This window comes from Malania oleifera, chromosome 10 (genome assembly GCF_029873635.1).
Source record: "Malania oleifera isolate guangnan ecotype guangnan chromosome 10, ASM2987363v1, whole genome shotgun sequence".
NCBI classification, from domain to species: Eukaryota; Viridiplantae; Streptophyta; class Magnoliopsida; order Santalales; family Ximeniaceae; genus Malania; species Malania oleifera.
In genome coordinates this window covers 29,214,031-29,241,354 of record NC_080426.1, presented here as the reverse complement: position 1 = coordinate 29,241,354, position 27,324 = coordinate 29,214,031, and the positions used below count along the sequence as shown (strand labels likewise).

At 35.4% G+C, this 27,324-nt stretch overlaps 2 protein-coding genes across 2 annotated transcripts; one reads left to right on the top strand and one right to left on the bottom strand.

The window, feature by feature from the left end:
• The first annotated feature begins 364 nt into the window (after positions 1-364).
• Positions 365-9,369, top strand: LOC131166303 (putative disease resistance protein At3g14460). The gene is given in 3 exon segments (XM_058124734.1): positions 365-694; positions 696-3,511; positions 8,857-9,369. Coding segments are annotated over 2 exon segments (3,009 nt in total). The 5' UTR covers positions 365-433; the 3' UTR covers positions 3,444-3,511; positions 8,857-9,369.
• LOC131166302 (pleiotropic drug resistance protein 2-like) lies at positions 7,487-25,707 on the bottom strand. The gene is made up of 20 exons (XM_058124733.1): positions 25,524-25,707; positions 25,313-25,433; positions 24,781-24,869; positions 24,595-24,679; positions 24,198-24,488; positions 24,014-24,104; positions 23,032-23,932; positions 22,761-22,921; positions 22,478-22,581; positions 22,120-22,285; positions 21,943-22,032; positions 11,874-11,980; positions 11,099-11,431; positions 10,701-10,991; positions 10,519-10,602; positions 9,864-9,997; positions 9,532-9,759; positions 8,929-9,100; positions 8,410-8,664; positions 7,487-7,940 (listed from the first exon to the last, which is right to left on the bottom strand). The coding sequence occupies exons 1-20, from the start codon at positions 25,595-25,597 to the stop codon at positions 7,671-7,673; spliced, it is 4,047 nt and encodes a 1,348-aa protein (XP_057980716.1). The 5' UTR covers positions 25,598-25,707; the 3' UTR covers positions 7,487-7,670.
• Positions 25,708-27,324: the final 1,617 nt, after the last annotated feature.

Sequence of the window (27,324 nt, the reverse complement as noted above, 5' to 3'; positions counted from 1 at the left end):
TTATTGATAGATTAGATTTTTTTGTGAAACAAAAAGATGCCCTTGGTTTGAAAGAAGGTGTTGAGGGAAGACCCTTACGGAGATGGCCAACAACTTCTTTAGTGGATGAAACCCGCGTATATGGCAGGGAATATGATAAAGAGGAATTGATTAGGTTTTTGTTGTCTGATGATGCTGGTGATAACGAGGTGGCCGTGGTTACCATAGTGGGTATGGGTGGCGTTGGCAAGACCAATAGACCACGCTTGCTCAGCTTGCATACAACGATGACCGAGTGAATGCCTGTTTTGAATTGAAAGCATGGGTTTTTGTTTCTGAAGAATTTGATGTTTTAAGAGTAACCAAAACAATTATTGAGTCGATCACTTGCAAACCTTTTGAGGTCAATGATCTCAATTTAGTTCAAGTTAAATTGTGGGAGATCCTTAGAGGAATGAAATTTTTACTTGTCCTCGATGATGTTTGGAATGAAAATTACAATGACTGGGATGTGTTACAAAGGCCTTTCAAAGATGGAGCACATGGAAGCAGAATTGTTGCCACAATGCGCAGTAGAAATGCTGCGTCAGTTATGCGGCCTGTTTCTTCTCATCATCTTGGAAAATTATCAGATGATGATTGCTGGTTATTATTCACAAAACATGCGTTTGGAAACAGTAACCCAAGTGCCTATACAAACCTAGAGGCTAGAAGTGATTGGCAGACAAATTGTTAGAAAGTGTGATGGCTTGCCTTTGGCTGCAAAGGCATTAGGCGGTCTTCTATGCTCTACAATAGAATTTGAGGAATGGAATAAGATACTAAAAAGTGAGATTTGGGATTTGCCAAACGATAGCATTCTTCTTCCAGCTCTAAGGCTGAGCTATCACTATCTCTCTACGCATTTAAAGAGATGCTTTGCATACTTTTCGATCTTCCCCAAGGACTATAAATTCAAAAAAGAGGAATTAGTCCTATTATGGATGGCTGAAGGTTTTGTGCAGCCGCCAAAATCAGGGAAAACAATGGATGTGGTGGGTGATGAGTACTTTTACGATTTATTATCAAGGTCGTTTTTTCAACAATCATGTGGCGGTAAATCATGTTTTGTAATGCATGACCTCATTAATGATCTGGCTCAGTCAATATCTCGGAAATTTTGTTTTAGGTTGGAGGGTGGTAATCAACATCGTGTTTCTGAAAAAGCTCATCATTTCTCATACTATAGAGGCAAATACGACAGCGCTAAAAAGTTTGGAGCCTTTAATGACGTAAAATGCTTGCGGACATTTCTACAATTAGAGCAACCATTTCACAGTAATCGTCACTATTTAACTAATATGGTGACTCATGATTTGCTACCAATGCTAAGATGCCTACGGGTGCTATCTTTATCTAATTATCAGATCACTATGTTGCCCAATGCACTCGATAACCTTAAACAGTTGCGTTACTTCGACTTATCTCACACTGCAATCAGAATATTACCAGATTCAATGAGCAATATGTTCAATTTACAAACATTGATTTTGTCAAATTGCTGTTTTCTTGTGTGTTTACCTTCAGATTTGAGAAAACTAATTAATTTGCGTCATCTGAATATTACTGAAACTGACATAAAAGAGATGCCAGTACAAATGAGTAAGTTGAGAAATCTCCAAACATTGACTGCCTTCGTAGTGGGCGAACACAGTGGATCAAGTATTAAAGAGTTGAAAGAGCTTCAGGATCTTCAGGGTTCCCTTGCCATTTTAAATCTTCAAAATGTAGCCAATGCCATGGATGCATTTGAGGCCAATCTAAAGAACAAAAAGAACCTTCAGGAATTAGTGTTGAAGTGGGATGGAGATAGAGATGATTCACAAAATGCAAGGAGTGTACTTGAGAAACTAGTGCCTCATACAAATTTGAAAAAACTCGTCATTGAATACTATGGTGGTACAAGATTTCCCGATTGGTTAGGGGAATCCACATTCTCAAACATGGTTTTCTTACGCCTTAGCAACTGCAGATATTGTTGGTCCTTGCCACCACTTGGTCAGCTTCCCTCTCTGAAAAGGCTATTTCTTGTTGGGATTGATGGGGTGAAAAAAGTTGGTCCTGAGTTCTATGGGAATGATTCTTCATCAATTATGCCATTTGCATCTTTGGAGACTCTAAGGTTTGAAAAAATGTTAAAGTGGGAGGAATGGCTTTGTTGTGGCAGTTATGGCGAACAGTTTCCTCATCTAAAGGAGCTTTGTATCTTAGAGTGTCCTAAACTGACTGGGCACTTACCAAATCACCTTCCTTCTCTGGTAAAATTATCATTTGTTAAGTGTCCACAACTTATGTCTACACTACCAAGTACAGCTTCAGCTATCCGAGAATTGGAATTAAGTGACTGTGAAAACTTGGTAGTGAAAAGTGATGATGACTCAGTTGTATTGCAATTCATCCCTTATCTTGAAAGATTGCTGTTTTCAAGCATGTCCCAGATGAAGGAATTGCCGAAGGGGCTGCAAAATAGCAGGTCTCTTCAGCATCTTATCATTGAGAAATGTGACAGCCTATGTTCCCTACCTGAAGGATTGCTGTTCTCTCAAGTTGGTTTGCCCACCTCGTTGAAGACGCTTGATATTTATAAATGTGGGGAGTTAGAGCTTTGGTCACATGGAGACACAATGCACTCCTGCTCATCTGTTGAGCATTTATCCTTATGGAATGGCTGTAATTCTCTTGAATCCCTCCCACTGTTCTGCTTTCCAATGCTTCAAACTCTTGTTGTTTTTCATTGTGCAAATCTTGAACGCATTTCAATTCCACTAGCATTTTGCCACAGAAATTTCACCTCTCTCAATCACCTCCAAATTGTGGCTTGTTCTAATCTTGTGTCTTTCCCAAGTCGGGGCCTGCCTGCCCCCAACCTGACATTTCTTTTGGTCTCGCACTGTGATAATCTGAAGGAATTGCCAGAACGGATGTACACTCTCACATCCCTAAAAAGCTTGACTTTAAGTGGATGTCCGAGACTTGAATCATTTCCAGAAGGGGGGTTGCCCCCCAACCTAAATTTGCTGGCAATTCGTGATTGTAGCAGACTCACTGCCAACAGGATGGAATGGAATTTACAAGGGCTCCCTTATCTTAGAGTTTTCAAGATTGCTGATGCACGTGAAGAGTCATTCCCAGAGGAGTGGCTACTGCCTGCCACTCTTAGCACTCTCAAAATATCCCGTGTTCTAAATCTTAAAATGCTGGACGTGAAGGGGCTTCAACGCCTTACCTCTCTTGAAGAGTTGGAGATTAGGGACTGCCCTAAGCTACAGTGCATTCCATATGAGGGACTGCCCACTTCCCTTTCTGTTCTGCTAATTTGGCGTTGCCCTTTGCTGATGAAACAGTCTGGAAGGGATGAAGGAAAAGACTGGCCTAACATTGCTCACATTCCATTTGTCAACATCGATGGCAAGACAATCTCGTGAACTCTATGAGACTGATTATGGGATTGTGCAGAATTAAACAGGCAGACAAATCTCCAGTATCCATTCAGGTACGAAGTATGATGTCTAATCCATAATATTGGTCTAGTTTGCACAACAATATTTTACCTATATTTTAGTTTCCATTATTTTTCTACAATATTCATCTCTGTAAATGTTCATTAATCTCTTTGCGAACATGTACTAGTTCTGCTTGTTCAAGTTCCTCGGAAATTTTGATCAACTCTCTTTATTTTTTATTTTTTTATTTTATCTGTAAAGCTAAATGTATTGATCAAATCGAGATATATACAACGCACTCTGAGCATACCCAGGCAAAAGGGAAACAGAGTCCCACTCAAAACTGCAGAGCAATACAATCAAAAGGCAAGACCATAGGCCTCCCTAACTATGCAACATAGATACATCAATACGAACAGAACATATGAAAGTCAACAGTACACAACTCAACTTCCATACTGAATAAGATATGGAAATTTCTTATACACAGTTCTATCCACCTGCATCTGTATAAACTTGATGATGGCTTCAACCAGTGTACTTTTTTTCTCAAATCTACTCATGTTTCTAAAATGCCATAAAAAATACACTGTTGCAGCCAAACAAGCCCTCTTTGCAACTGTTTGAACTCCCGTCTCTCTAACTTCCTTCTTCAACCATTTAAGAGCAGCTTTTAGTGTTGTCGATGATCTAGACCATCCAAGCCAACCCCTCAAATGCTTCCAAACCTCAGCAGTTACCCTGCACTTGAAGAATAAATGATCTACTGTCTCAGCTTCTCTACGCCCGAAAGCTTATCAGTTGTCAACAGTTTATTTTTGGCACTTAGCCGCAATATGAATGAGTGTTTTGGTGTACATCCACTCTTCCACACCAGAGGATACCATGGTAATTTTGGACCCTTCCTTCTCCAAAAGTTATAAGCTTTAGAGCAATTCATTTGATCCCCATCAATCCACTTCATTAACTGCTGTTCAGCATTTTCACTACTTCTGCACTGCTGAAGCAACAAGTTTTTGATTTCCACTAGTTTCTTGAACAAGGGTGAGTCGCCGTTTTTTGTTGTAGCTTCCCATATACTGCAATTTCCGAGGTAGACCTGATTCTCCCATTTTGACCATAACGAATCCTTCTTCTTATGTATGTTCCACAGCGCCTTTGTAAGCACTGCTCTGTTCTATACTTTCATGTCAAACACACCTAAACCCCCTTCATTCTTGGGAAGACAAATATCTCTCCATGCAACCAATGGCTTGACCCTGCCACCCCAAAGGAACACTCTGCATAGTCTGACCACATGGTTAAGCACTGCTACTGGAATGGGTAAAATGGAAAGCCAGAAACATTCCATGCCCTGCACCACAGCATTTATCAATTCCAATTTTCCTGCATACGACAGAATCTTGCCTGGCCACGACCCAATGGTGTTATCAATTCTACCAATCAATGGTGCAAAGTGAGTAGCCTTGAGCCTTTAATGATCATGTTGGGATTTGAATTTTCAGAATTTTTATTTTCTAATAATTTTTTAACTAGCAATTTTATTCCGAAGAGACCTCTAGTGAAACACAATTGCTCTTGCATTTTCCTCATTGCCAGAAGTGCTACTCATCATGAGCTTTTTATTGAATATCGTCTACCCATCTCTGTTGCTTTAATGGATTGAAGGCAAAGAGGAAGAGTGATCCTGCATAACTCTCCTTCTATGGTCATATATCTTATGGAAAGCGAAATTCCTTCAGCCATTTCATAGACATCTTCACCTTTTATGTTGTTCCATACATGCAGCAGCTGTCCATAATCGTCTACCAAGGTCCAAAGAAAAATAATTTGGTCCTTCTAACAATGAAGCGGGATAATTCATCCTGCTTAGGTTGTAATTCATCCTCTTTTTTGGGATGAAAAGTCATTTACTTTTTTCATTTTACAATTCAATCCACCTATTTGAATACAATACAAAGAAAACAATTAACTATCCAGATATACTGATTCAACTTATTTTACTAGTAAGCCAATATTATTTTCTTGTTAATTATTAATTGTCACTTTTTTATGGCCTTACTAATTTCTTCAATGTACTTCCTCTAATTGGAGTTTTTTTTTATAAAAAAAAAATAGAAATACAGCTTATTTTAAAATCCAATGTTTTAAGAGGCAAAAGGGTAAGGCAAGGCTTTTTAATCCTCAAGAGGCGAGGTATAAGCCTTAAGGTATTGGGACATAAGCCATTTAAGAATTTGTCTTCAAGATAAAAATATATTAAATAAATTATATATATATATATAATAAAGTAAAAATTAAGAAAATCACTAATATAATGTAAAAAAGAAAACCTAGTTGTACTTCGCAAAATACTGGTTGGTCATTCAAAAATTGCTAACTTGAATACATGGCATAAATCATGACGAGATAGTTATACCATTACAAAGTTCAAACTATTTTCAAATGTAGGATATAACTCTCAGTTGTTTTGAAAAGGTTGAAGTTCAATAGTTTTAGAAATAAACTCATATTATGATGTTCCTTTTATACAAACATGTATTTAAAATTTTCTAACCAATTCTTACTTGAGAATCACACACCCAAAATGTGTAAGCCTAACTAAAAAGGCCAAAAAGGCATGTTTTTTGTAAAAATGCATAAACCTCAGCATGTAATGCATTAATCTTTTTGGAATTCAGTATTTTAGTTTGAGCGTCAAGGCGTTTTAGGCATGCCTTGCCTTGAGGTGAGCCTCGATTGAGCCTTTTAAAACATTGATAAAATCAAATGGATGATTATAATATTGTAACTTGTATGTAAAAGTTGTCAGCTAAAAAAAACTCATTAAGATTTTTCTTCTTTTTCATGTGCAATAATATATGTATTGATAAGAAAAAAAAAACTATATTCAAAGGATCATATGCAGGAATATCAATTGATATCATTTTATATATTTAGAAGAATAGTTTTTGAATTTGAAAACTTTTATTTCAGTTATCTGCAGTAATATTAGTTGGTATCATTTATATATAGTTTTTGAACTTAAAAGCTCTTATTTTGAATATCTATAATTAATAAAAAATTTAAAATTTATCTTTAGAAATATATTTTAAAAAGGATAGAAAACCTTATATGTTAGATATGAAGTTATATGTTAGATATGAAGTTTGTGCAGTTCATATATAATCCATTTACAATCAATAAGAACTTTTATTTTAATTTTGAAGCTCAATTTTTCATTGTTAAATAACTTGAATAATAAGATACAGCATGCCCATTTTTTGGTAATCCTTTCCATTGCAATAATAATAATAATAATAATAATAATAATAATAATAATAATTTTATTTTCTAATGAAGAGCTAGTACAAATGTATTACATAAAATATCATAAATTAATAATTAACATTAACTTATTTAATTAAACTTATCCTATAATGTGAGGCAACATTACGGAGAAACCTATTTTTTTTAAGTTGAAGTTTTATTCTTAATATCACATACTGCTTAGATAATATCTTATAGCAATTAATTTTTTTATCAAATTAATTAATGATAACTATATACATTGATATTTAGTAGTTTTTCTAGAAATAAAAGTTGGTGGATTAAGTTGCAATGTGTAAAAAGATCAGTACGCCTTCTTATATCGAGTCGAAGTTAGTGGAGTTATTTGCTATTGACAAAAAATTTAAGTATGATTTTTGTAATTTAACCTCTGTTTTCAAAAAATAAAATATATATAATCAAAATAAGTCTACATAAGTAAAATTTCTAACAGTCCCCACCAAAAAATTTTTAGTTTTTGTATCTAACTAGTGCACCTCCTTTGTAAACCCATTCTGCTGCTGCAAGAGTCCTCAATCTTAAGAGGCAGAGCCACATAGGTATATTATCAAGCTAGCAATGCAATGATTCTGTGCACAAGGATGTTATGCTTGGTGCTAGTATAAGCTTGCAATTCCAAACATATGCTAGCTTTGCCACAAAACTGTGACTGAGAAGGAAATCTAGCTGACAATTATGAGAGACTGGAAAAATAATTTGACAGCGGAGAAATTTATTTATTAATATAATGAAGCAAAGACTAGGACGCGAGAATAATTACACAATGAAATAGTAAGAGCTAACTGTTTGTCCCCCTTCACCCTTTTGCTGAAATCACAGTCCTCTTGCCTGGATATAGTCCTATAGCTTCAAGAATAGCCAGTTTGGAAATGAAGTTCGTTATCTCCTTTGGAAGTTTAGGAACTTGATGCCATAGGCAAAGACAAAGAAAAAGAGGATAACCCAGCCAATATGGGCTACAGCAACAGCTGGAAGGAAGTCATAATCAAAACCAAAACTGCCCTTGAGGAAGGTTTTCAGTGGCAGGTTACCTGCTCCAGGTATTTCTAGTTCAACATTTTTGTCACCAACTTGAGAGGTTATGAGGCCATAGATTGTCCAGGCTAAAGGAGAAGCCCAGTAGTACCACCTCCACCAAACAGGGATTTGCTGCAATGATAAGTACATGTAGACAATTGAAAAATTAATAATTTTTAATGTAGCTAGCTGAAGAATTGCCTAACCCTATGTTTGGGAGCTTCAAATTCAGACTCTTGAATTGTGTAGATTTGAACAAAAGGCAATCCAAAATTGTATTGAAATTTGTTCAAATCCTCACAAATATAAATCCACAGCTTGAAATCTATGCTCTTAGAAACAGGTTAAGACTTTAGGAATCATTTGCAATGCCCAGGTTACATGTGTATAATCCTCGAGTTAATAATGAAGAAAATATCATGGAAAATCAAGATACAATTGGAATATTGGGCAAAAGATGGCACCTTCAAAAAGAATGCGGGAAACCAGAGAAGGTGACCCATAAACAGGAGATACTATTCAAACACTTAGAAATTGATGCACTGAGATGATTAACATCTACTCAGATAAATGGCTATTGTTTGTGTTCAACATCACTTACCATTCTAGGAATGAGAAAACCAGAGAACAAATTCCAGAAGCTGATGAAGAAGGTCGTCACAACGGCTGCAACTTCCAGGCCTGGCGTCAGTGCAACAACCATCATACCATACATTACGAAATAGATGAAGCACATCAATAGGTAGTAATAGAACCAGAAGAATTTGTCTGCCTTCCACTCAAACCCAATCATAGAGAAAAGGAGAAAAGAGTAAACAAAAGTTTGAATTGTGACATATATCATCTCTACAGAAACCTGCAGAATATCAAATACCAGAAACAGGTGTTTAGTCAAGTTTTAAATTGTTTAATAAGGTTCCAATATCCTGCCATTTTATGACATATTTTGTTCAATTTTCTTTCTTTAAGCCATCAAAATTTTTTCAAAGTACCAGTTTAGAAGGAAAGATATACTTAACTGCAGGTTCTACTATTATACTCTATTCAGGTGGGGCATAATAAAGTGTCACCCATGATGGAAGAGAGAAAAGACCTAAAAGATCACTTTGAGTTGTGTTACCTGAGCAAATGCATAAGGCAGTGCAGAATACATCCCTGATGCTCGCTCGCGATAGAAAACTGTTCTCTCGGTAGCAACAATAGATTGCACTGCAGAAGCACTGGTTCCTCCAAGGAAAATCACAGCAGAATATATAGCTCCCACGAGATTCATCAGATCTTGTTGTTTGGATCTATTAACAAAAGAGTTACTTTAGAATTCAGATGCAATTATGGAACTCCCAACCAACAGGAGAAATAAGATTGTGTTTAGGAGTATGGGTGTTGTGTCTCAGATTTGAATTTGTATGTATTTGGCCAAAAGTCAACATAATTTTACATTGCATTTTATTTAAATCCCCACAAATCCAAATCCAATGTCCAAACCCCAAGCTCCCTAATATGGGATAAGTTAACTTTAGATACAAAGCAATGAAGGATGCTTTTCATTTTTCCCTTCCAATTTGAGCACGAATACCAAAACCTACTAATACTGGTTCTCAGCACTGCTCTCCTACAGTCTTACTACATCAATTTAACGGTACAATCACTACATGGAATCTGGAACAAAACATTTAGCAACTACATTTAGTAAACATAGATTGATGAATGACTCAAGACTTACAGCTTCTGCCCTTTGTCCCAGAAGATGACACCAAATAAAATTCCTATAACTATTGTCATGAAAAAACGGATGGCATTGAACTGTGGGTTCCTCCAGTAAGAACAATGCTGTTTCCAGAAACAAGCCTTGCACTGAGTGGCAAATGGCTGAGCGTATTTGGCTGGGAAGTAGAGGTCATTACAACCTGGCACCGGAGTACTAAGTTCTGTTATAAGTTCCTGATTCCTCCTGAGAAAGAATCAAGATAAGATTTAGTAAGAATATTCAGAAACAAATCAAAGCATGATGGATGAATGATTATTGTTAACATTACGGTATCATTTTTAACTTACTGATAAAGGGAGGAGGTGCCATAAATTTCTGCAAAATCCACACCCGGTTGAGCCTCAACTGAAGGAGCACTGACCTCAAGCATCCACGCAGCAGGATTGTAACCTTTCTGGATCTTAGGAACTCCTGGGATAGCCTGCAAAAGTATGCATGTTATTCCATGCTGCAATTCCAGCCAAAGTAACTGCTGTTCTATAATCATAAAGACTTACAAACCAGGACTTCATAAATTTGCAAGTGGAAAAGAAAGTATGCATATTTGTAGACACAAGACATTGATTAATTTTAACCTTTCTGATAGTATAAAACTGTAACAAAAACATAAAAACTTAATGGCTTGTTTGCTTCCTTGAATATCTATTCCTTTGAATAAGAAGGAATGTTGTGCAATTTTTGGGAATATAGCTAATAGCTATTCCTTGTATGTTCCTCATTATTTCTTTCAACATGTAATAAGTAAAGAATAGACATTCCCATGGTGAAGTTTGAGCATAGTTATTTCTTATTATGAACTCATAAAAAGGTTCACATTATTACTCATTTTATAGTATCAACATAATTTTTGTGTAGCTAATTTTAACTAACCTATTATAACTAATTTATTCTTGGAATAGGCATTCCACTAGCAGGGTAAAAGATAAAAAAGAAGATGCTTACTTCAAAATATTGCACAAGCCTGTGAGAGTTGCGACCAAGGGATCCAGCATAAATGACTTGTCCCCCCTTGTTCATTAACAGCAGCTGCAACATACATGATATCAGACCCCAAAAATGCATGTATTTAAAATGTAAAAATAGCACATTTTGTGAAAAGAAATCTAGGAAATGAGCACACGCACCTCATCAAATGCTTCAAAAATGTCTATGCTCGGTTGGTGTATTGTGCACACAACAGTTCTCCCTGTATCCACTGCATTTTTCACAACTCGCATAAGGATTGCTGCAGCTCTGGCATCAAGGCCAGATGTTGGTTCATCCATAAAGATGATAGAAGGGTTTGCAACCAACTCTACTGCTACTGTCAGCCTCTTCCTCTGTTCTATTGAAAGGCCATCTACTCCTGGAAGGCCAACTAAAGCATCCCTCTGTGATTTGAGTTCAACCAACTCCATAATTTCATCAACAAACATCTATTTTTCAGAAGAGAGAAAAAAATAGTACGTTGATTAGAGAACACATCTTCGAACTTTTGTGTAAGCTTTAGATAAAGATGATCCCACAAAGCTAGTTAAAATACCTTTCGTGTTTCTGCTTTTACATCAGAAGAAAGACGAAGCCAGGCCGAGTACAGGAGAGATTCATAGACAGTTACATTTGGTGAATGAATGTCATTTTGTTCACAGTAACCACTAATGCGAGCAAATGTTGCTTGGTTCTTTGGATAACCAGAAATGCAGATACTTCCTTCAATATAACCACCGGTCTTCCTTCCTGCCAAGACATCCATCAAGGTAGTTTTTCCAGCTCCACTAACACCGACTAGTGCTGTCAATACCCCTGGTCTGAAAGCACCACTGATGTCTCTGAGCAGTTGCAGACGATCTTGCTTACCTCCTTGACTCTGCATTTCCTGGTCAAGATATCAAAGGTTCATCCCATGCTTTGCTCTTCAAGAGTCAACTTTTTTAAACATTCACCTTTTCTCTAGAAAAAATTCTTTAATTATCGTGCACAATTAGAAAACTGGTATAAGCTCTTAAGTTAAAGCTGTCGATCTAAAAGTACACTGCAAAATGAGAGCTGTTTCTAACAAAAGCAATATTTTTAGGCACAATACAGTGATTTAAAGTAGAACATGCTGATCATTAAGACTTCTCAAGATAGACTGAAACAGGAATGCAAGTGCTTGCTGCAATCTTCTTTATGTTTATAATGGAGCCATGGTAATAAACCAGGTTGATATTTCATTTCCTTAAATATCATATTTTCAAAGTAGAAAAATGAAGATTCAAAAAGACCAAAAATATCGGCGAACCTTAGAGGATGGAATATTTAAAAAAGAGTTGACTTACAGCAGGCATATCCACATAGTAGTTCACATGGTTGAATGCTATCGAATGCGGTTGGAAGGGCAGAATCATTCCTCTTCTTGGCACATGATCAGCAGCAACCACATTTTCTGCAATGCCAGTACATATTCAAAAATGTCAGTGAATCAAAGAGATTACAGTCGCTGGAGCTTTTAAAATTTTACACCCCTTTTTTTTTTTTAATTTTCCCTGACTCTGCTGTGATGAGTAGAGTAGTTTGTTTTGTACAGTTCTTTTATTGAGTCATTGACTAATAATGCCTCTATATTTCTTTTTTCACAATCCTCTGTTCTGGGAGCAAAAGCAATTTGTTTTTTTTTTTTTAGATAAGAAAAGAAGGTACATGTGGGAGAGAGAGAGAGAGAGAGAGAGAGAAGTTAAAAACTGAGGGAACAAGAAGTCCTGCCGGAAAAAATTAAAAAAAAAAAATTGAAAGAAAATATAAAGCAAAAAACTGTTGTAAAACATGTATATTTATGCGGATGACTATCTAGAAAATAGGTTACAACCTTTGGTATGCCCACATAATGGTTCATTATGTGGTTAACCTTTGGGATGCCAATATATTTGCCTATATAAAGACATGCTTTACAACAAAATGAGATGATAAGATGATTAACAACATCTAGTTCCTGAAGAATTAGACTGTTGAATTTCTATAGCTCCAAACTTTTTTGCATTCCTCTTTATTTCATTTACAACACGTTATCAGCACGATCAAGTTTCTAATGGTATAGCAAGTTTCATTGGTATTATTCTAAGGTAAAAATCTTGTTTCCTTTAACATTTGTTATCTTTATAACTTTAGTTTTTCATCAAATTATATTTATATGTTAACTATATCTCTTATTTTGAGTACTTGTCCTTAAATATTTTTATGTTGGGATATATGTGAGAATAACATTTCCATTTAATATTTACCTAACTTTGAATTTTTATTTGTTTTCAAAGTGACTTTATGATGTCAAACCTCACAAAGCTTGAATTCATTGCCTTTGATATTTCTGGAAGAAATTATCTGCCATGGGTACTTGATGCAGAGATTCACCTTAATGTTATGAATCTTGGAAGTACAATTGAAAAAGGAAATCAAGCATCCCTGCAGGATTGCGTGAAGGTAATGATTTTCCTTCGACACCATTTACATGAAAAATTGAAAATTGAGTGCCTTACTATTAAGGATCCATTAGTCCTTTGGAACAACTTAAAGGAGAGATATGAACACCAAAAAATGATAATTCTTCCAAAAGCTCGATATGATTGGATACACTTACGACAGCAAGATTTTAAAATTGTAAGTGAATATAATTCAACCTTGTTCAAAATTAGCTCTCAATTGAAGTTATGTGGAGAAAAAATTACTGATGATGATATGTTAGAAAAAACATATTCGAATTTTCATGTCTCGAATGTGCTCCTGCAACAGCAATATCGAGAGCGTAGATCTACAAAATATTCTAAGCTAATTTCTTGTATACTTGTGGCTGAACAAAATAATGAGCTTTTGTTGAAAAATCATCAATCTCATCCAACTAGCTCAACACCATTCCCTGAAGTGAATGTGGCTTTTTCTTAAGTCGTGGACAAGGTCGTGGTGCTAAAAGGGGTTGTGGTTAGAAAAATTGTTGAACCCGTGATGATCATCCTTCAAAGTTTGAAAGCAAAGGTGCTAAAAAGACTCAAAGGAAATGGGCAAAGAATAAAGAAAGCTCTGAACAAAATAACAAAGTGCAAAATAATGACAATATTTGCTAAACAAAAGGTCATTGGTCTTGAATATGTTGCACTTCTAAACACCTAGTTTATCTTTACAAGGCATCATTAAAAGGAAAAGGGAAAAATGTTGAAGTGAATTTGTCTGAATCCATTGATGCTAAGAATGAGTCTCCTTTGGATGTTGATTTTGATCCTAGTGGCAAAATTGATCATTTGATTGGGGATGAAAATGTCTACTATTAAATTATCTTTATGTTTATGTTATTTTGAAAAAATTAACTTATGTAATTTTATTTATTTTTTAAAGTTTTACATATGATATGCTTGGTAATATTTTGTTATCTTTCCTAATTCTTAAATTTTACTTTTCATTTACTAGATCATACAAAATAAACTTGATAAAATGGAGGATGACATGTGTTTGGTGGACAGTGGCATGACTCACAAAATTCCTCGTGTTAAAAAATGTTTCTTACAATTAACATTAGCTGAAATTAATGTTAATACAACATCTGGCTCTACAAATGTAATAGAGGACTCTGGAAGAGCTCATATTATGTTTCCAGATGGGACAAAATTGTATATTGATGATGCGTTATATTCTAGTAGATTTCGAAGAAATTTACTAAGTTTTAAAGATATATGTCGTAATGGATATCATGTTGAAACCAAAAATGAAAGAAATATGAAATATCTTTTTATTACATCTACAGTTTCAAACCAAAAGTTCATATTAGAAAAATTTTCAAGTTTTTTATCTGGCCTATATTTCACAAAAATAAGGATGGTTGAATCAAATTTTATGCATCGGAAGTGCTCCGAGCGTAGAAGTTTTATACTTTGGCATGATCGTCTTGGCCATCTTGGTTCAACTATGATGTGACGAATCATTAAAAATACACATGGACATCCATTAAAGGATCAGAAATTTCTTTTACTTGGTGATTATTTTTGTACTTCTTGTGCTTAAGGAAAATTACTTATTAGACCTTCTCCATCTAAATTATCTTTAGAGTCTCCATCTTTTCTGCAAAGAATACAAGGAGATATTTGTGGTCCAATCCATTCATCTTGCGGACCATTTCGATATTTCATGGTTTTAATTGATGCTTCCACTCGATGGTCACATGTTTGTCTACTTTCAACTCGTAACGTTGCTTTTACTAAATTTCTTGCTTAAATAATAAAGTTAAGATCAAGTTTTCCTGATCATCTCATTCAGACTCTCCGTTTAGATAATGCAGGTGAATTTTCTTCAAAAGCATTTTATGACTATTGCATGTCAATAGGAATAAGTGTAGAACATTCTATTGCACATGTTCATACACAAAATGGTTTAGCGGAATCCTTCATTAAGCGTTTACAAATTATTGTTAGACCTATGCTTATGCGATCAAAGCTTCCTGCATCTGCTTGGGGTTATGCTATAGTGCATGCTGCATCTTTGATTAGAATTAGACCTATTACAAGTTTTTACCTTCACAGCTTGTGTTTAACCACCAACCATATCTCATCTTCGAATTTTTAGTTGCGCTGTATATGTTCCTATTGCACCTGCACAACGAAATAAGATGAGACCACAATGTCGACTTGATATTTATGTTGGTTTTGATTCTCCTTCTATCATTAGATATCTTGAATCACTAACAGGTGATCTTTTTAGAACAAGATTTCTAGATTGTCAATTTGATGAATCAATTTTCCTGTCATTAGGAAAAGGAAAAGTTAAAGGATTAAAAACACAAGAAATTTGTTGAAACACACCAACTTTGTCTAATCTTGATACACGCACAAATCAATGTGAACTTGAAGTTCAAAGAATAATTCATTTGCAGAATGCTGCAAATCGATTGCCAGATGTTTTTACATACACTAAAAGGGTCACTCAATCACATGTTCCAGCCATAAATATTCCTGGTAGATTGATTGTTCCTAAAGAACACCCAATGGGAATAGCAGCTAATGAATCTAAAGTGCGCCAAAAACGTGGTAAACCAATTGGTGCAAAGGATACTATTTCTCGAAAGAAAAAGGAAATGAATAAAAGTAATACTCCAAAAGAGTTCATTAACACTCAAGAAGAGGTTAAAAGAAATATAGATCAACAATCCCATATTTCCACAGAAGCAACACCAGAAGTAGTTCCAGTATCATAAAATTATGAGATTTCATTAAAATTTGGAAATATGTGTAGAAGAAATGAAGTTGTTGTTGACAACGTGTTTGCATATGCGATTGTTTCAAAAATTATTAATGATAATGAGCCTAAGCCTCAAACTGTAGAAGAATGTATATATCGAAATGATTGGCCAAAATGGAAAGAAGCAATACAAGCTGAGCTAGACTCATTAGCCAAACGTAAGGTATTTGGACCAGTAGTCCAAACACCTGAGAATGTCAAACCTGTTGGGTATAAATGGGTTTTTGTACGTAAAAGAAATGAAATGAATGAAATTGTGAGATACAAGGAGTGTCTTGTAGCACAAGGTTTCTCCCAAAGGCCTGGTATAGATTATAATGAGACCTATTCCTCTGTTATGGATGCAATTATTTTCAGATTTTTGATTAGTTTAATGGTTTCTGAAGGACTTGACATACGCCTCATGGACGTAGTAACAGCTTACTTGTATGGCTCATTGGATAATGACATATATATGAAAATCCCTGAAGGATTTAAAATACCTAAAGCATACAATCTAAAACAACGGCAAATGTATTCTGTTAAATTACAAAGATCCTTGTATGAATTGAAGCAATCTAGACGAATGTGGTACAATCGTCTAAGTGAATATTTGTTGAAAATTGGATATGAAAATAATCTTATCTGTCCTTGTGTTTTCATTAAGAAGATAAATTCTAAATTTGCTATAGTCGTAGTTTATGTTGATGACATAAACATAGTAGGAACTCCAGAAGAGATCTCAACGACTGCTGACTACTTAATGAAAGAATTTGAGATGAAGGATCTTGGGAAGACAAAATTTTGCCTTGATTTTCAAGTTGAACATTTAACAAGTGGAATTCTTATTTATCAATCATCTTATATAGAAAAAATCTTGAAACAATTTTATATGAATAAATCTTATCCATTAAGCTCCTCGATGGTTGTTCGTTTACTTGATGTGAAAAAGGATTTTTTTCGTCCTCGAGAAGATGAGGAAGAAATCCTTGGTCCTAAAGTACCCTATCTTAGTGCAATAGGAGTACTCTTGTATCTTGCAAATCACACTAGACCAGATATAGCTTTTGCAGTAAATTTGCTAGCAAGGTTTAGTTCTACACCAACTCAGAGACATTGGAATGGAGCAAAACATGTTCTTCGTTATCTCCGTGGCACATCTGATATGAGTTTGTTTTACCCAAAGGGAGTAAAGTCTGTGTTGAAAGGATATCCTAATGCTGGATATCTTTCTTATCGTCATAAAGCTCGATCACAAACAGGCTATATTTTTACATGTGGTGATACTGCTATCTCATGGCAATTTGTAAAGTAAACGATCAGCTACCTCTTCAAACCATTTAGAAATATTGGCAGTTCATGAAGCAAGTCGTGAATGTGTATTGTTAAAAACTATAATCCAACACATTAAAGAGACAAATGGATTATCATTGGAGAATGACACGCCAACAATATTGTACAAGGACAATGCAACATGTATTGCACAAATCAAAGGTGGGTACATAAAGGGTGATAGAACTAAACATATTTCACCAAAGTTCCTTTACACTCATGAACTTCTGAAAAAAGGAGATGTTGATATTTGCAAAATTCATTCAAGTGACAACTCAGTAGATCTATTCACAAAAGCATTGCCAACTTCAATTTTCAAGAAGCAAGTACATAACATTGAAATGCGACAACTTAAGGACATTTCTTAATTGATTGTATTTTTTAGGGGAAGTATGAATATTGTACTCTTTTTCCTTCGTTAAGGTTTTGTCCCACAGGATTTTCCTTAGCGAAGGTTTTAACGAGGCATATTCATAGTGTATAGTCATCCAAGGGGAAGTTTTGTAAAACATGTATATTTATGTGGACGACTATCTAGAAAATAGGTTACAACCTTTGGTATGCCCACATAATAGTTCATTATGTGGTTAACCTTTGGGATGTCAATGTATTTGCCTATATAAGGACATGCTTTACAACAAAATGAGATGGTAAGATGATTAGCAACATCTAGTTCCTGAAGAATTAGACTGTTGAATTTCTATAGCTCCAAACTTTTTTGTATTCCTCTTTATTTCATTTACAACAAGAACAACAATAACCAAAAAGAACAATTAACAAAGGTAATCCTTTTCAAACCCTTCCCATCGTAATTCATAAGGCACTTCAAATTTGCTAGCTCCCAATGACCCTTTTTGGCTTTGAATATACTCCCTATAAAACACACTCCCATTCCTCCAGGATCAGCCATTTTCAAATCCAATTTATCCAATATCTCTTGGGCTTCTAAATCCTTCCTAGAAATCACCACCTCTGGTGTAGATAAAACACCACCATTCCACTGCATTTTGTTCTCTAAACCCTTATTACCAAAATTAGAAACCCCCTCCAATCTTTCCAAAGGTGCTGGATGAACATATGAAAGTCCCCAAGAATATCACAGGATTCAGAAACATAACCATATTGTTCCCGAATCTCTTCCAACAGCAAGCCCTCATTACACTCAAACTCACTAACATCATCACTGTCATAATTTGAAATATCTCCCCATTTATTTACCTAATTTAATTTGCTAGTTCCATTACTTCCTATATCCTTCATCTTAGCACGTGCATCTTCCACAATACTCAAATTTCCTGCAGAATCTCTTCTCAAAATCTTCGACCTATCTCACCAGAATACTCTCTTCACATCATATACTTTCCTCATATCTACATCCATAAGAACAACCTTATGACGAGCATATACCTTTTGGGCCCTTACATTTTTCAGATTTAAAACCTGAAGTATCAGATTTTGTACCCAAACCAGCTTCTTTTTTTCCATTTATCCTGTATACCAGCTTCTTTTTTACCCATTTCTCTTGGATATACCAGTTTCTAATGCAAAACCAAAATCAACAACCAATCTGACACTTCTATAAATATCATCATTTTCTTCCCGGATGATTTTCAAAACCAAGCTACAGTCTTCCTGATAACACACTGAATATTTATCCTCTCTAAATTTTTCTTGTATAAGGATAGAGGCCTTTATCTTTGTTAAGAATTATCTGACCCAACTGCGTGTTCAGAATTCAGTGAATTTTGGACTGGGGATTGAACCTGATCACTAATGGGATCAGACAAGAGATGAGCCTAGTACCCGTACCCTCACAACGGGCCTTTTAGAAGCAAGACCCAGCTTAGAAAACCCTGGTTGAGAAGAACCCTCTTTAGGACCCATAGAAAGATCCAAAGAATTACTATTTAAACCTTGGGAATGTTCTATTAAATATTAATGGCCCAGTTTTAATAAGAAAGAACTTCCTTTCTCACATACCTGGTCCAAGTCCAAGATGAGGACCATTTGTTTAGCTTTACATCCATCCCATGGTATCATTTCTAATACATATTTAGGGCAAGCTTGGATACATTGAGTAAATGTTGACTAATCTGGGTAATATTGAACTTGGTAAAATGAAATGGTTTAATAATTGAAAAATGAGATTATTCAAGATACACATTAAATGCTGAGATTACCAATTGAATTCCTACCATGTGCTACAGCTTGAATCCGTAGTCAACCTGATTCGCAATAGAAGCAGTTGACAATTGAATCCAATTTTTATTTTCCCATTATTTTCGTATTCGTAATAGTGCAAAAAGTTTCTTAGTAAGAAAAGGTGACAGTATTCTGCCTAAATAATAGACATGGGAAATAAATAAGAGAATACTAAATACTTGAGCCATAGAATTTCTTTCCTCTCCCTGATCTCAAGAGTACTTTCTCATTGCTTTCCAAAGAAACTAGACTTGCCTTAGAAATCAACGCCTGGGGACTACTCTTGCCACATCGTCTCATCGTCACCCTTCTAAAGATGATCAAGGCTCTGCAGGGTCACTTATTTGCTATTACTTTCATAAGCTTGGTCATACCCTTGTTAAGTGTCCAATTTGAGTGTGCAAATTTTGTCAAAACACAGATCACTGTTTTACAGATTGCACCAAAAATCCCAGTAAGCAAATGATGGCCATTCCAGAGGAAATCAACCTAGATCAGAAACTAGAATCAGTTCAAAGTGAAGTCTGCTGCTGCTGCTGAAACCAACTATTCATTCCATGACCACTCTTTGCCTTCACTAGTAACAGGCAATTCTTTGTGGTATTTTGACCCAACATGCTGTAATCAAATGATTTTTATTCAACAATTTTCTCATCCAAAACTTGTGCATTTTATGCTTCTACTATTCATATTATGAATGGTTCACACATGTTAATTAGTCACATCGATTCCCTCTCTACTAATGCTTTTACTCTTTCTGATGTTTTCCTCTTTCCTAAACTTACTCTGAACCTTACATTTAATTTGTCAACTCTATGATCTTCATTTTGTTTTTCAGTTTTCTGCCATGGGTTGTCACATGCAGGATCCTCGGGCATGGCAGCTTTTTGATACTGGTTATGAAGTTCTATTGAGCTCACCAACCTCCATATTCTCCTCCAATGACCAATCTGCTGGGTCCCTCTCTTCTTCATCCCCCCTCATCCACCAAACTCTGGCATTCTTGTGTTGGATATGTTCCATTTAGTTGCCTGAGCAATTTGAAAATGTTGATCGTATTTTGTGTCAGTTAGCTAAACAACCTACTTTTCTCTTTAATAATAGTGATTTTATTTCTGTTGCATCTTTTGTTTTTATTTATTCTCATATATAGTACCATCATCACATGTTACAGTGGGGGTCCTAAATATTTTATTGTCATGAATAACTATTCTTGTTTTATATGGTAGTAGCTTATGCACTTTTATTTGGCCTTTTCTGCTATGGTTAGACTCATTTTCGTGCCATACCAAAGTTTTTTCATTTTAATAATGTCGTGGAATATCAGGTCACTGCATTCATCAATCTGCTTGACAACCATGAACGCTTCCTCATCAGTCATGTGCAAGAATCTCACCCCAGACTGGTCATGTGGGATGCAACTTTTTGGACACTTTCCTTCCTCTTCTTATGCCTGCCTCATTCTTGAATTCTTTTGGGGGACACGACTTTAGTGTTGCTTATGCCATTAACTGTGTTCCATATCCCATCATTGCCAATTAGTCCCCACATGAATGTTTATTTGGCACTTCCCTAACTATTCCACCCTCGAGGTTTTTGGTTGTGGCTGCTGGTTCTAATTGGGTTGGTGATCCTACTGATTGCTGCTCCACCTCCAGCCACTGCTTATTTTAGGTAGTTTGCTCGTCTCTTGGCACAGCAAGAAATAACCTGTCGAAACTTCGTCCAACATTAAATCTGAGTATCGTGTCCTTGCAGACACTGCTCAAGCACTACTCTGGCTTTGTTGAAAATTGAAAGATATGGTTGGGATGCATTCTTGTGCAACTGATATCCACAATGACAATAAGAGTGCCATTCAAATTGCTCATAATGATATCTTCCATGAGTGCACTAAAAATATAGAGAATGATTTTCATTTCATGTCAAAGTATGTCGTTCAAGGAAGTATACGATGTGTCCCAGTTAACCGCAGATATCTTCACTAAGGCCCACCTTCCTTGGCAATTTCAAAATTTAGTTTCCAAACTCTGGTGGACATCTTCTATGCCCTGGGTTTGCAGAAGGATATCAGCGTACTATTCCCGAAATATTCCTCCGCGATATTCCACAATATTTTTCGTACTTTGTAGATGTTAGTTTCTATATATGTTGTAACTCTAAGCTTAAATGATTGAGAAAGAAGTTAAACCTAATACTTAAGAAGTTCATTCCCTCTCTCACCTTACATATTAGCAACTAAGTCATCTTACTTTATATGAAAGGAATCCCTTTTCCCAAAATTTACTCCAAATGCAATTTTAGCAATTCCAACTCTATTTTATATGTCATGCTAGTTTTGCTTCAAACATGAGTTACCGCCTTACAGGCTTACAGCTTAATCTATATCCTATAGCAAATTATATTATGAGAAAACTGGTGGATAATGATATTTTAACTCCTTCAAATATGTTTTGCAGTTATTGCAAAATATAGTCCTCTACACCAAAATTTCAATAGATATTGTACTAAAATTTTCATTTATAATTCATTTGATTCAGCTAGCAGAATGAGTAGTGGAAACATGAAATGGCCAATAACAGAAGACATCAAGAAGATGCAAAGGAAAGGTTTGAAACAAACCTTCACATTCCTCTGTTCTATGTTGGCCAGTGGACAGCTTCTCTCTGTCATCATTCTTATCCATGACAGCAGCTTTTGAACCACCCAAAGCTGAAATTGAGGATTAAGGCAGGGATGTCACTACTGGAATTTAGTTCCAGGAAACCAAACTAAAGAGAAGATGCAAAGATAACTTACAATTTAAGTACATCAATGATGCAATAAATAAAGCATTGAAAAGAACAGAAAACCCCACTAATGCAGCGATACAAATCCAATACCAGTAGCCATCTACAAAGAAGCCTCTGGACTTGAGAAGGACTTTACCGACCGTAGTTTCATTGATCCTGCGGTCTGTATTGGCCTGCATAGGAAAATGAAAATGAAAGCATGAAATTTGATTCTTGCTAATGCAAGTACATTCCCAATGTCCAACCAAAAATTAAACATGCATAGCCTATATGTACTTAAAGAGCAATAAGTCATCGAAAAAGAATTCTATAGATTATAACTACAGTAAATCAAAATTGTCTATCAAACTAGGAGGAGATAGTACCGCACTCCATCTTTCATCTAGAAATTCATTAATAACAATGGCATTCTGTCCATACATCATAGGAGAAACATAATAGCCCCATATCATCCATGGGTCAATATCATCTGCAGGCGAAAAAAAAGGATAATTATACTCATTTGATAAACAAGAAGAACTACCTATCACAAGAATCCATTAATCTTAAATCAATTATCAGACAGATATCAGCAAAATAGGGAGACCATGGTAAGCTAATAGCTTAGATTAAATACAACAAAGCCCTTAATAAATACCAATTTCTTACTTTTGGCCACAATGAATCCTCCAAGTAGAAACATAAATAGCAAGGTAAAGGTTGACAGTGTGTTTGCAACAACATGTGTTCTTCCTGCTGCAGCAATGAACCGAAATAGGGAGAGAGCCATTTGATGCGAACAAACAAATGCCAAGAACTGTTTGAAAAACCTAAAAGAAACAGAAGAAATGTCAGTATATAACATCTTGGTTCATTCAAGTTTTAATACTCAATCTGAACCCAAAAATTGGAATCTATTTCACAAAGCAACACCACTTGCCTGCTAGGAGCAGGAGCAAACCCAATTGTGTAATATGTAAGACCCGTCCATATCCCTGATTCGATGAAAGATAGAGGAATCCTGAGGATCCAAATGGATAAGCCAAAAGCCCAAGCAGGATAGAACAGGAAATCCCTTTGTTTATAGAAGACAGGAAGCCTAAACACTGTCGTTGGAAGCTCTGCCATCCCATTAAACATCACATTGATGAGACTGAAGAACAGTGCCCCAAAATATTTTCCTCCATCTGCTAAACTTCCATGTGGCATTTCTGTCCTAAAAAACACAGTCATGGCAATCAAGGATGTAATTGCAAACAGGGTGACATTGAATATATATATAAAATAGTTTCGCTTCATTAGCAGCCATTCCCTTGCAAAACATGCCTTGAACAGTTCCCATTTGGAGATGCCATACTTCTCTGTCACCAATGCAGCAGGATGGGTTCTGGACCTATCAAAAGGAGCCCCCAGATCAGATGAAAGCTGTTGCCCTGTGTGGAAAGAATTGAATGCCAGCACAAATTCAGAAATCGAGATGTATCTGTAAGGTTCATTCTTCCTAAACCAATATTGTTCTTGGTCTTTCTTGGAAGTTACTTCTTGCAAGAAGTCAGCAACTCCTTTCCTTTCAGGGCATTTAAAGCCCATGTATTTGAAGAACTCAAGGGCATCCCTGCGTGGACCTTGGTAAACAATCTGACCTTCTGAAAGAAGGATAATGTCATCAAATAGATCAAACGTCTCAGGTGCAGGTTGTAAAAGAGAAGCTATCATGGTTACTTCCATTATGTGAACCATTTGCCTCATGAACTTAACAATCTGGAAAGTGGTGGAACTGTCCAGCCCAGTTGATATTTCATCCATAAGAAGAGCCTTTGCCGGTCCAACTAACATCTCTCCTGCACATATTTAAATCAAAATTTGTAACCGGCAGAAAGAGTTCAAGATGAAAAGGAAATAAAGTTGTCATGAAAACCGACCAGTGGTCACACGCTTCTTTTGTCCTCCTGAAATACCCCTTTTCATCTCATCTCCAACCAAAACATCAGCACAAATATCCAATCCAAGCATCTGTTGATAGAGTTTAGAATGTAAGTACACCATTTGCACTTCTCTTCTTATACAAGAAAACACAACTCTTACCTACTTTCGGAGATGACAAACCTTGAGGATATAGTCAGTAATCAAGCTGGTTTTTCGGCCAGCCACTGCTGTGGCCTTCATAAATGCATCCATCTCAGGATCTGGTTCAATTCCCGCTTCATTCTCTCGTTTTGAGAGTTCAGCCACCATTTCATCCCTCTTTCCAACCCCCAAACACTGTCCCGAAAAATCCAATGTTTCTCTCACTGTCATTTCTCCATGGTGAAGATCATGCTGATTAATATAAGCACAGGTCCTTTGAGGAACAAATTCACCCAGTTCATGGCCACAGTAGGTGACTTTCCCGCTTACCTATTCACAGCTATTAGTTATCAAACCTCTCATGCATCCGAATGCCAATGGAAGTTACGAAACAAACAAAGAAACCAAAATAGTTAGGAGAAAATGGGAAACATACCCTAAGATCCTGCCTAAGCATCCCTGCAAGTGCCAGCAACAATGTCGTTTTCCCGGATGATGGAGGACCCAGAAGCAAGGTCATCCTTAAAAACACCGAAAACAATGTATTACTTGGAGACGAGATTGTGGAAGAGAATGGCAAGACTAAAGAAAAATTAAATCACTGCTTCATATGAATTTATACCTTGATGGTTTCACTATTCCACTAACATCTTGAAGTATCCTGATTTCTCTCTTGTCAGACGGGGCAAGCCGAATCAATTCAAGAACTCCCTATTGCACATAGCAGATTGAAACACATATAGAGTTAACCGTTAGAAGTAATAATCATTTCAAATGACTTCCAGTGACCCAGTCCCATCTTTGGTTAAATATTGTTAGAAAGAGAGTATAACAGTAAAAATTATTGAAGAAAACTTATATAGTTATTTGACTACTTCACAACTAATGTACAAATGCAGAGAAAGAACGAGCTCATTGTCAAAAAATATATATGTAGTTTCATTAATTCACTCTTCTACCATAAGTAAAACTCTGAAAACTGCAGAATTGTCACTGCTTGAACCAGAGGAGCATAAAATAAGAAGGGAAATACAACTATTTGGTTGGATTGAAACTGGTTTAAAAAGGGAAGAAAAAGAAAAAGAAGAAGACAACAGAACTTCAAACAGAGGGTTAAAGGGAAACTTAACAGATAGGAGACACAGTCTGATTACCTTAATTGTGTTCAATGTAGCATTAAACAAAGTGGGAAGAGCTGTGCTCCCAACAAGCACATCTCCCTCAACCCACAAATGCTCATACCGGACTTCAATCTTAGGAATCTCAATTCCCACCCTGCACCCACCAAGACCCATAAATCTTATGCAATCGTAAACCATAAAAACTAAAAATAAAATCGCAAGAATTGAACAAAATCATCAGTACTGATCAATCCGGTCCCTAATCCTCCGAAGAAACTGCTCGTTGTCGTCTTCCACCATCTTAAAAATGCTCTCCATCTAACTGCCCCACCCTTGCTCCTCATGATTCCTCTCTTTATAGCTTTAGCAAAATAATTGATTTTCATTTTCAGAGCGAAAGCTAACGAGGAACTCCATTTCTTATCTCCAAGTGACACAGCCATTATTGGTTCATACCATTACCACCCTACTAGCCAGTAGAGGAGCGCTGCGTGTCATTACTGAAATACATCCAAATTACTTGACGTCGAACACCGCAACGTCGGATTCCAAAAAGTGGCGCCTTTGATTGCTCCACGCACGATCTAAAATTGTTGGGAATTAAATACAATTATAATAATAAATTAAACAAAAATAAAAATGTAAGCACGGTTCATAATTTGGTTGAGGTTCCAGTCCTTGTGATTTTTTGGTTTAGCTCGCAAACCCATATAATAGAATTCCTCTTTAACAATTTGAATCATATGTGCAAGAGTTTAAATCTCTAAGAAGTAAAAAATATAAAAGGCAATCTTTGATTGTCAAACTCTTTAAATTTAAATTCAAGATTCAAAATTCATGTTTTCAAACATATTTTAGACGTTTCATATTCAATTTGTTTACAATATATTATTGAAAATCATTGTCAGTATAAGTGATTAAAGAGTTTAAAATTCAAAATGAAAAAAAAAATAACAATTTAAAATTTGCCTCAAGTTAGGAGGCTTAGTTAAATAACTACGTTGTATTGTTTAATATGAGCCTTGATTATATCGATTTTATAATTAGGGGTGTATTCAAGTCGAATCGAGTTAAAGGAGCAAAATACTCAACTCAACTCGAAAATGTGAAATAAAAAGCTCAACTCAAACTTGTTCGATTTCAAAATTATTAAACTCAAATTTGACTTGACTACTAGTTCTTAAAATTGAATCTTTATTCAATTAAGTTCCAATGGACCATAAATTAATATTAAATAGAAGTACAAATACATACGTAATGTGTATAATATCAAAATATATTTATAAAATAATAAAATATTTATTATGTAACTTATATAATACAAAAATAATAAAATTAAAAAGCTTGATCAGGCTCAAAATTAAATTTAAGTTTGATTCATTAAAATATTTTTAAAAAATAAATTAAATAAAATTTAAGAAAAGAATCAAATCCGAATAGTTCACAAATAGAACTGACATACGTTACGAGCATCATTTTAATTAGGGCATTAATATAACTCGATAATGGGTTATAGATCTTCACAAAACTCTTTAGGGGTGAGCAAAATTCAGTTGTAACTGAACTAACCAATCGAATTCAATCAATTCGGTTCAGTTCAGTTTTAGAATTGGATAAATTCAGGTATTCGGTTTTTGGTTCGGTTATGGGAAAAATGTAATTCAGTTAATTGAATTACCTAAATTTTAATTAATTAATAATTAAATATAAATTATTTTTTCTATAATTAAGTTTTTAATTTTAATTTCGTCGTACAAATTATACATTTATTTTTTTAAAATTTCGGCATTCAAATTATACATTTATTTTAAAAAAAAAAAATAATTTTAATTTTATTCAGTTAAATTCGATTAATTGAATTACCCAACAGTCGGTTCGGTTAGGTACGATTCGATTATGGAGATCAATTCGATTAGTTCAATTATGGGATAAGGTTAATAAAAAAAGTACAATTAATTTAATTGGCCGATGTTTTGGAAGCTAGAAGCAACAAATAAAGCAGCAGAAGAAGTGTAATCAATTCCCTACAAACTACTTTTCATCAT